Source organism: Paramisgurnus dabryanus, chromosome 8 (assembly GCF_030506205.2).
Source record: "Paramisgurnus dabryanus chromosome 8, PD_genome_1.1, whole genome shotgun sequence".
NCBI classification, from domain to species: Eukaryota; Metazoa; Chordata; class Actinopteri; order Cypriniformes; family Cobitidae; genus Paramisgurnus; species Paramisgurnus dabryanus.
The window spans coordinates 10,469,952-10,481,225 of record NC_133344.1 but is presented as its reverse complement, the minus strand read 5'-3'; the positions used below and the strand labels follow the sequence as shown (position 1 = coordinate 10,481,225).

At 35.9% G+C, this 11,274-nt stretch overlaps 1 protein-coding gene across 2 annotated transcripts; it reads left to right on the top strand.

The window, feature by feature from the left end:
* Positions 1 to 88: 88 nt before the first annotated feature.
* Positions 89 to 10,279, top strand: LOC135771815 (NLR family CARD domain-containing protein 3-like). Of its 2 annotated transcripts, none has more exons than XM_065282186.1 (9): positions 89 to 258; positions 694 to 791; positions 984 to 1,067; positions 1,139 to 2,854; positions 2,932 to 3,105; positions 4,144 to 4,317; positions 7,458 to 7,631; positions 8,046 to 8,219; positions 10,106 to 10,279. In XM_065282186.1, the coding sequence occupies exons 2-9, from the start codon at positions 751 to 753 to the stop codon at positions 10,185 to 10,187; spliced, it is 2,619 nt and encodes an 872-aa protein (XP_065138258.1). In that variant the 5' UTR covers positions 89 to 258; positions 694 to 750; the 3' UTR covers positions 10,188 to 10,279. The 2 variants fall into 2 exon arrangements, with proteins under 2 accessions (XP_065138258.1, XP_065138257.1); XM_065282185.1 differs by having other exon boundaries at positions 691 to 791.
* The last annotated feature ends 995 nt before the right edge of the window (positions 10,280 to 11,274 follow it).

Genomic DNA, 11,274 nt, shown 5'->3' with positions numbered 1-11,274 from the left:
AATGTAACCTGTGAAAGCCGCATCTGACGTCACAGCTAATAATGATTGGCAGAGGTTCTTCACGTGATCTAAATGGACCGCCCAAACATCTCTGTATATCAACCATGATATCAACCCGTCAACTAACGCTGTTGTTGTTATAATTTATACTAATATCTAAATATCAGTAAGAGGAAAAATTACGTTTAGATATTAATTAATCTGGACATCGGTCTTTGGTAGCGAAACCGGAAGTGCTGGAAACCTTAACGGAATTCGGTAAAATGTTATACTTCAAGTTTTTGCAGATTACTCATCCATAACTTTTTAGCAGATTTTTTGCCATTATCTGTATTTAACTATATCACCTATATGTCTGTCTGTATCACGTTTACACGTAAGTTAGTAATATTTAAGCTATCCCTGTTAAAAAAAACCAATAGACACCATCAAAGAAATTCTATTGGTTTTATTTGGAATTTTATTGGTTCTAATGGAATTTGGCCCAAAACACACTACAGTGTATTGGTCTTTGTTGGTCTCTAATGGTATGTATTGGTTCTATTGGTTCTATGTATTGATTTTAATGGAATATGGTCCAAACCCACTTCAGTGTAGTGGTTTTAATGGTAAAATCTAATGGTTCCTATTGGGTTTTTTATGGAAACCAGTAGAAATTTCTGTAATGGTTTTATTTTTTATTTTTTTTAGCAGAGCTGTGTGTTATAGCATCAGAAGAGATCAGAGTCATCCTTGAAGAGTGAGCGGTCAATGGATCCACCAACAGAAATGAAGAGATGGCCTGACCAAAAGTGACATGACATATATAGAAATTATATGATTATAATTATACATTTTATATTTGGGTGTGTTTTGTTAAAATTATGGGACATTTTTTGTGAATACTTTGTAGGAATTTTTATTATTACATTTTAACAGTATTGTTCACATTCCTCAGTTTAATTTACATATCAGAAATGTTCTTAGTTTTTTTCTTCTTCCAGGTCAGTCATAACCGAACCCGTCTGTAAGAAGATGAAGTTTGAGCAGTCTGTGAATCAACCAGAATATTTGTATCCTGAATTCAGGTAAACTGTAGACTTAAAAGTCTTATTTGCTCTCTACATGTACTTCACTAACTTCTGTTTTCATTTCACAGCCGTAAACTTAATGAAGTCCTGAACACATTTAAATCAAATCTGAAAGAGAACTTTAAATGTTTGTATCCAGGAACATCAAAGCAGAGAAACTTAACACTACTGAACGAGATCTACACAGAGCTCAACATCACAGAGATTAAAAGTGGAGAGGCAGAGGAGACACCAATCAAATGTAATGACATCTTTAAACCTTTACCTGAACAACACAAACACATCAGAAGTGTGCTGACAAAGGGAGTTGCTGGCATTGGAAAAACAGTCTCTGTACAGAAGTTCATTTTGGACTGGGCTGAAGAGAAAGAGAATCAGGACGTCCACCTCATATTTCCACTTCCTTTCAGAGAGATCAATTTGATGAAGGACAAAACACTCAGTCTATTAGAGCTTCTTCATCTTTTCTTCCCAGAGACAAAAGAAATGGAAATCTTCAGTGATAAATATAAAGTGTTGTTCATCTTTGATGGTTTGGATGAGTGTCGTCTGTCTCTGGATTTTCACAGCAGTGTGAGGTTGTGTGATGTAAGTGAATCAACCTCAGTGGACGTGATGCTGACAAACCTCATCAAGGGGAATCTGTTTCCCTCTGCTCATATCTGGATCACCTCCAGACCAGCAGCAGCTGATCTCATCCCCTCTGAGTGTGTTGATCGAGTCACAGAGGTACAAGGCTTCAGTGATCCACAGAAGGAGGAATACTTCAGGAAGAGAATCAGTGATGAGAGTCTGTCTGATCAAATCATCTCACACCTGAAGTCATCCAGGAGTCTCTACATCATGTGTCACATCCCAGTGTTCTGCTGGATTTCAGTCACTGTTCTAGAGAGAATATTGAGTAAATCAAACAGAAGAGAGATCCCCAAGAATCTGACTGAAATGTACACACACTTCCTGATCATTCAGACAAACTTCAAACATCAGAAGGACTATGAGAAGAAAGTAAAGGATGAAGATGTGGTCATCAAACTGTGTAAACTGGCTTTTGAGCATCTTGTGAAAGGCAATCTGATCTTTTATGATGAAGACCTGAGAGGTTGTGGCATTGATGTAAAGGAAGCATCAGTGTACTCAGGATTGTTTACTAATATCATCAGAGAGGAGTTTAATTTGTATATGAGGAAAGTTTACTGCTTTGTTCATCTTAGCATTCAGGAACATCTAGCAGCTCTACATGTGCACCTTACATTTATAAACAAGAACATAAATGTGTTGACTGCATTTCAAACAAATCAAAGACGTAAGCTTTCAACACTTCATCTGTATCGGAGCGCTATAGACCAGGCTGTAAAGAGTAAAAATGGACATCTGGATCTTTTCCTTCGTTTTCTTCTGGGTTTGTCGCTGGATTCGAATCAGAATCTCATAGGTCTGAGAATACAGACAGGATGCAGCTCTCAGGGCAAAACAAAAATAATCAAATTCATCAAGCATATCATCAGGAGCAATCAATCTCCAGAGAAATGCATCAATCTAATTCACTGTCTGAATGAACTGGGTGATCCTTCACTATTAAATGAAATCCCACAGTATCTGAAGTCTGCATTAAGTAAAGCCACACTCTCTTCATCTCAGTGGTCAGCTTTAGGTTTGGTGATGCTGACATCACAAAAGGAGCTGAAAAGGTTTGACATGAATCAGTTTGTTGAAGAAAGCAAAGCTGAATCACTGAAAGTTCTTCAGAAGCTGCTGCCTGTTATTTTTGAATTCAGAATAATTGAGTAAGTGTCACTTTACTCTTAAAACATTGTTAATGATGTCATTTTCAAACCAATACGATTTTGTTATTTCTCTACAGGTTGGAGTGTTGTAAAATCACAGTTGAAGGTTGTGTTGCTCTGACTTCAGCTCTGACATCAAACCCATCACACCTGAGAGATTTGAATCTGGCTTATAATAAATTTGGAGATTCAGGAGTGAAGGTGATCTCTGATGTACTGAAGAATCCTGACTGTAAACTGGATCTACTGTGGTAAGAGAATATGTATAATATTTGTCATGTAATAAAGTAATGACATCTGTTTAGTGAATCTGTTTACTGATTTATATGAATTCAGTTATCAGCATTACCTTATTTTGTCAGTGTACTTAAAAGTAAAAAAAAAAAGTTTTGAATTATATAAAGTTGTGTATGAATCTTTTTTTAATCATGTCTTTTTACATGACAAGATGGTTTAGTTCAGACATCAGACATTTAATCATAACAAATTAAATGTCCTTAAACGTGTCTAATAACGCTCACTCTTAGCACGCTAAGAAGACTCAAAAAGATTCAAAAAGATATATCTTACCAAAGTTGTTTATGTTCCTAAGTGTGTTCCCCGGAGTGTCCCCTAGGAAGCTTCTTAACACGCTGCCTCTAAGTTCGACATAACAATGTAGCTCCCCCTTTTTAAAGGGGTCAGAATTAATGGGACAGTGTACTTAAAAGCTGTTTTATGGAAATTTATTGTCTCTTTTTTTTTTACGATTTCCTTAAAAATGAAGCATTTTAAAGGTCTGAAGTGGATTGAAGTGTGGCATTTGCATTTGGAAGCTGTGGCCGTGAACCCACATCATGTGGTTCAGGGAGATCTCCATACAAGTGATAAAAACCATATTTACTAGGTTTCAGAAACACCACAAATCCTTTAGAGAGATAGAAGGAACATTTAAGAGTGTTCAGATCAACAATTTGGTACATCCTGATTAATAAAACACACTGGTGAGCTCAGCAACAAACAAATCCTGGACGTCCATACCAGATAACAGTTGTGGATGATTGCATTATCCTCTCTTTGATAAAGAAAAAACTCCTTCACAATATCATGAGAAACGAAAAATCAATCTGGATGCCAATATTCATAATATGACTGTAACTAGAATACATTTTGGTGAACAGCTAAAATAACACAAAATGTGCCTCTGTCCCAATATTTATGGACCTAACTGTAGATACAGAATATGGTCTGAGAAGATCCAGCAGCTCTAAATGATCTTGATCTGATCTGTGTGTCTCTGTTCTCTACAGGTTGATGGATTGTAATATCACAGATGAAGGTTGTGTTGCTTTGTCTTCAGCTCTTAAATCAAACCCATCACACCTGAGAAAACTGAATCTGTCTAATAATAATCTTGGAGATTCAGGATTGGAGCATCTCTCTGCTGTACTGGAGGATCCTCAATGTAAACTGGCGCATCTCTGGTAAGATCATTTACACATGATGTGGAGTAAAATTGTACTCACATACCGTACAATTGTCTGGACCTGTTGCTCACAAATTCCTCCAACGTCATCTTCTCAGTCATTACTATCCTCATGTAACAAGTTAAATGTCCCGCAGCAAGCTTAAGCGTCATTTTTTTTGCACAGTGAATAGAATTGCAAACTTGTTGGGGATTTTTTACACAACTGTCAGCAAGAACAAAGAGCAGAGAAATGCAATTTGCTGTAGCTCAGGGTAAATCAAATATCATTGTCAAGGATTGCTATAACAGAATGGCATATATTCGATTAGGAATGTCTTGAAGTCAAAAGGATCAATTGAGATAGAAATCAGTTTAATGACATTAGACTCTGTGCAGAAATCGCTCTTAAAGCGACAGTAGCCCCTATTTTTGTGACTGGAAAAACATTATATGATTCGAACGTTGAGTCTTGTGATCCACTGAATCACTACTAAATGGTGATTAGATCCATTGTGGAGATGGGCAGGACATCCAGGATGAATCTATATTTTACATTAAAAATAATGTATTTTTTATTCGGGCTACTTACCGTAGATTCATTTCGGGCTACCAAAAATTGAGTACCTGCCCGAAGGGCTACCAGGGATTTTAAAATTGTGCGAGCTTTGTGTTGTGATGGCTGAATGACCAGCATCTTGATACAGAACAATAGGTTTATAGTGCAAGCTCAGGACGTCCATCCTTCACGGCCTCGTTTTGCAATTAAAAAATGGCAGCAGGCTGAATAAGGTGTATTGTTTAAAAAATATACAGCATAGAAGCTCATAGGAGGTATTTTCACTGATGTTTTAATTTTAAATGTGCCATGATTGCCATCTTAAATGAGCTAATATTAATGATCCCATATTACTAATTCAATATTGCTTGCTCATACTTTGCAAACTGAAGCAATGTTGTTTTTAGTTTACCGCCATATATGTCAAATTTTGAAATACAAGGCCTTGTCGTGAATTTTCTTTAGTAGGAACAGATGAAAAATGATCTTCAACATATTTTATTAAAAAAGTTGTATCAAACAGCTAGAATACAATACTTGTGAGTCAAAGAGTGTACACTCAAGCATTTGATAAAAGACAGTTGACCCTGCTCTGTGTTTCTTAGTGAGCTATATACTGTTTCTGTCTTATCACAAGGCCACCCTTGGAAACTGCCCCAAACCAGTTTTATATAAGAGCTGTTTGTGCTTTGCTTATCTTTATGAATAACCTTTTATTTCTGAATTTTGTCTCAAACACAGACAGCTGTTGTTGGGCAAAAACAATATCCTTATTTTCTTCGGTTCTGAGGCTATCTGCAATATGGGATCATCCCACAGCTATCACTTTCTTCTAATGAAGGTCACACTCACCATCCCATGCCGTGCATTTCTTGAAAAAAAAAACACTTATGTGCAAGCAACAGAGAGACAACTCAATTCATTTAGAAACTAAACATATAAAATAACTATCAAAAAAATCATCAGCTTAAGATAAAACACTCGTTATTACGCTGCTGTAGTCTAGCTATGAATGATATGATGCTAACAAAAAAGTTTTCGAATGTGCCACTGAGAAATTTGGTATTCATAATATCTGTGTTTAACCCACAAAATTTCTGTTAAACACCTCCATCAATAGACACATACGCACGCACACCTGGCATGTAAATTTCCGATACAGAATTAACAGAGTCATGTTTGAGATTTACCTGGAAAGTAAGAAATGTCATTCATATAATGTATTACCAGAAGTACAGTCTGTTTTTATATAAATAATATTTTCCTACAGTAAACTTTGACAATACATGTATATAATTTATGACACACAATAATAAATAATAGTAATGAAAAACTTTTCTAGCTGTTTAAGGCTGGATATACACTGCTAATCTTGATGCCGATTTGTTGCCTGTATCTGATTTTTTATTTTTTTGACGACCCGCTGACATCATCTTTTAAAAGTGTCTCATATCCGATATCTGCATCTACACTAAACTTGGCAAAGCAATTCAAGGTAAAAATACGGACCTGAAACAGGTCATTCAAGGCCGTGGGAAGTTTTTGAAAATATACATGCATAGATACAGGTCATTGAAAGTGCTTGAATCCATTTGAAGTAAGAAGTTTTCTGGAAAAAATCCATATTATTCCCTGTAGGATAATATCATAAAAATTCTAGACTTTTTAAGCACACGTGCTAAACTGTTTGCTTTAAATGCTTATATCTTCTGTATGCGAATGTTGATTCGTACCAAAATGCTTTTTTGCATAGTTGTGTTTGACCCATGAAAACGTCTTGGGTTACGTAAGTAACTGTTGTTTCCTGAGAAGGGAACGAGACGCTGCGTCTTCCTTGCCATACTTCCTGCGTCCCTTTAACGCCGTCTTTGGCAATATTTCAGATAGTGATATACTTCCTGGCTCCCGCGTCACCCTGTCTTTGTCGTTAAGCCTCACCATTGGTTGAATTTGATACACACATTCAGACGCACTTAGCCCTGGAGGCATTTCCAAAGAGTGACCGCAGTGACGCAGTGCAAGTTCCCTTGAAAGGGAATTGTAAAAATGTATCTTAAAAAGTAACACAATGTAACCTTGCTTTCACTTAAAATGTGTCCCCACATTTAGTCCTTGAATGTGAGGGTATTGGACCTGGAAAGTCCTTGAATTTTAAGTTAACTAAGGTGTGGGAACTCTGAGCTTAAAACAAAGAGGAAGTAAAATGGTGCGATATGCAATGGACACAGACAAAATGATTATACAAGATTAAAGAGCTTTATTTCTATAACAAGACATAAAACTTCAAAAGAAGCAAAGCCATCGTCCTCCATCATTGCGCTGCTAAGGAGAGTCATGTGATCACAGGTGGTGTCCTCCTGAGTTGAGATTTTGAATGACGCACAACATGCCTTGAGATGGGAATATCCAATCTGTCTGCTTACATTGCAGATTCAATTGCATGTATATAATTTATATCCAATTAATTTCCACATATAAATGAGACCTGAAACCGATCAGAGAATAATATCCTGCTTAAAGGTCTGTGGGTCATATCTGATCTGTGGCACTTGAGGGGTAAATATCGCAATTGAGTGTGTGTTTTTTATTGTTTCCAACAGGATTCATGAGTGTAATATCACAGATGAAGGTTGTGTTGCTCTGTCTTCAGCTCTGAGATCAAACCCATCACACCTGAGAAGACTGGGTCTGTCTAATAATAATCTTGGAGATTCGGGAGTGAAGCTGATCTCTGCTGTACTGGAGGATCCTCGCTGTAAACTGGAGAAACTGAAGTAAGATGATTTATGTGTAGTCTCACTTGATGTGGTTTTTAAAGACATATTATGAATCTGTCTATTAAAGAGACAAATGAGGAGTTCAGATGCACGTTTTCTTGTAAATGAGCATTTTTAGCAGTAAATTTAGTAAAAAAGAATTTAATGGCAATTTAAAGGATATTAGTCAGTAATTTACATGCTTTAAACCTGTTGACTTTGTGACATTTATTACAAAACCGTTCCAATAGTGATGCTCAGGTCAACGTGTGACAGGTGAAGACATTTTATGCCTTACAATATAAGATAAAAAGTGCAAACATGCACAGATAGATAATTGAAAATAATTTAAACAATAAAAACAAATCAAACTGAAAGAAATCTCTGCTTTTTGATGAAAATAAAGTGAAATGTGTTCTTTATTCTTTGCAGGTTGCATAATTGTAATTTCACAGATGAAGGTTGTTTTGCTCTGACTTCAGCTCTGAGATCAAACCCATCACACCTGACAGAATTTGTTTTGAGTGATAATAATCTGGGAGATTTAGGAAAGAAGCTGCTGTCTGATCTGGTGAATGATTCAGATTACAAACTGAATAGACTAAGGTGTGCAATGATTTATATTTATTATATATTTAAAATGTCCATGTCATCCAGTGATGTAAAGTTAATGTTTTTTATAACATAAAATGTTAACTCTAGTCTCAGCAGGTTTGTTTACTTTAAAGAGATACTCCAGCAAAATACCAAAATTACCTCATGATTTACTCCCTCAAGCCATCTGAGATGCATACGACCATCTTCTTTCAGACGAACACAATCAAAGTTATAATAAAAAATGCCTATGCAGTTTAAGCTTTAGGAATAACTTCTGAGTTTATAGCTCAAAAAGTGCATCCATTCTTCACAGATTGAACTAGGGATGCTCCGATCGATCGGCCGTAGATCGGTATCGGTCGATCATGGCATTAAATGATGTGCGAGCATTTTTACAACCCGTTGCTCGTGTGCGAGGTGCAAATTTGGATTTCTCTCTCTGTGTATTTTCTATGAGGACGCACTCCGGTTCTAACACCGCGACGCATCTTCACATCCCCATCAAACAGCGTATACAACACAAATCAATAACGGACATTGCATCTTCATGCCGAAAGTTTATTCTTTACATGCATTTTAAAGTTTTGACAGTTTAAACTTTCATTTTACTCGCACCTGTTCTTCTCCATGTACATACGTTGCGCGCACACACACACACACACACACACTCACACACACACACACACACACACACACACACACACACACACACACACACACACACACACACACACACACACACAGCCTGTCATTCAGTGCATGAGTACAGAGCGATCTCTCTCACGTCTTAAAGCTACAGTAACCTAATTCATCTCTCAATAAAATCACTTTCTGCTCTTCACTGAAGAACTGTTGAACTTTATATGAATGTGTTAATATTTATATTCATATCTAAAGTGTTTTTTTTTTTATACTTTTAGCAGGCATAAGCCTTTTTTTAGGCATATTACATTGCTATTTGTAGAAGAAATATTTGTTGTGCTTATTTATTTCATTCTTTATTATTAATATAGGCTACCTAATACGGCAAATAATATTACAAAGACGACTATAACTTTGGCTTAACAGTCATCAAAGAGCTTGCATTTTAGCTTGAAGAATCAGTATCGGGCATTAGTAATGGCCGATCATTATGAAAAGAAATCGTTACTCTGTATCGGCTGCAAAAATCCCAATCTGAGCAATAAAGGACTTCTGAGGGTAATCGAAGCCATTTTGTAAGAAATATATCCATATTTAAAACTTAATAAACTATAATAACTAGCTTCAGATAAAATCCTGCATGCATTCACCCAATAGGAACAAATAGATCATCTGACTTTTTTTCAACACTTAAACTGTTTCTATGTGTACCTGAAAAGGGAGCGGTCAGTTTTATTTCAGTCTAAAAGAAATGTGCTGTTTCTACAGGTTGATTTTATAAACATGAGTTTAAACAATAAAATAACAAAAAACAGCATATGTTAATTTATAAATAATAATTTGTTCATGTGTACAAATACACTTCCCATATTATTGCCCGTTAGGATGAATCCCGTAGCTTTGGATAAAAGCTTATTGTAATTTTGTCAACTTTCACTTAAACGAATAAGAGTGCATTAGCAATGAGCAATATATTTTTAAATATTAACCAGAGTAAGAGAAGAATGGTATAGAAATTGTTGTCTGTTGTTAGTTTATGAACTGAATGACAACAAATTAAGCTTTAATGTTAATTGTAATTTTCCTTCATTTTACTTAGATCCATGCCAATTATAATATAAATTTATGTCAACACTTTTATCTAACTGTTTGACATTAAATTATATCAAGAGACAATAAAGCAGAAAAGTATGCATTGTACTGTAAATAAATACTTCTGAATAAAAATGATAACATGTTGTGTGTTTGAACAGGTTCTCTGACAGCAGAAGTAAAAGTAACAAAGCAGAAAAGGAGAAAGAGAGACTTACGTCAACACAATCAACCGAGACGTGAAGAAGACATCCTGATCTCACTGTGTGTGTGTGTGTGTGTGTGTGTGTGTGTGTGTGTGTGTGTGTGTGTGTGTGTGTGTGTGTGTGTGTGTGTGTGTGTGTGTGTGTGTGCGTGTGTGTGTGTGTGTGTGCGTGTGCGTGCGTGTGTACCTGGTAATATCACGTTGTGGGGACCAATTGTAGGAATACCAGTATTTTTGTAACCTTGTGGGGACATTTTGAGGGCCCAATGAGGAAACAAGCTTATAAATCAAACAAAATGATGTTTCTTGAAAATGTGAAGTGGGAGAACGGTTTTCTATGATGGTTGGGGTTAGGGAATGGCGTAGGTAAGGGGAATAGAATATACAGTTAGTACAGTATAAAATGCATTACATCTATGGAATGTCAACACAAAACATGGAAACGTGCTAGTGCGTGTGTGTGAAATAACAATAAAAATGACATTAATTCTGCTACAGTCCTTCACCTGTCTGTCATCTGCAGTTTAGGACAGAGTTTCTCAAATGGTTTTGGGTTAATGAGATGAATGGAAGATGGAAGTTTGTATTATGTTTTTGTAATATAATAAATATTATAAATAAATAATGTCATAAAAACTGTAATATTGACAAAAGTACACATTGTATAATGTATGCTTTTAATGTAATGTGTTTATGTAAAAAAAAAAATTATAAGTTATTTATAAAATTAAAGTTTTTGTACCATCAGCAAAGGTAAAATAAATGGGTCAGTTTCCATGACAAGATTATTGAGTTTAACTTAAAATCATTTTAAAACTATATTGTTTCCACATTTTTTTCCTTTAGCAGCCTGGCCCATATAGTTACAGAGTTCTGCCAACGGAAGTCCAAAAGCTCGGCCGTCAGGTAATTCATGGAGACTTCAGTGAGCCATTGAAATACATTGAGGTAGAGGCAAAGAGCAGTTTTTAAAGAAAACAAAGATAAAAAGCTGTTGCCTGTGATTTGTGAATCCAGATCAGGGTGACCATACGTGCCATTCTTCCCGGACGCATCCCGTCCAGGATTTCGGTGACGTATTTGTTGACTGCATACACCATTCAGTTAAAAACATAAGATATACAA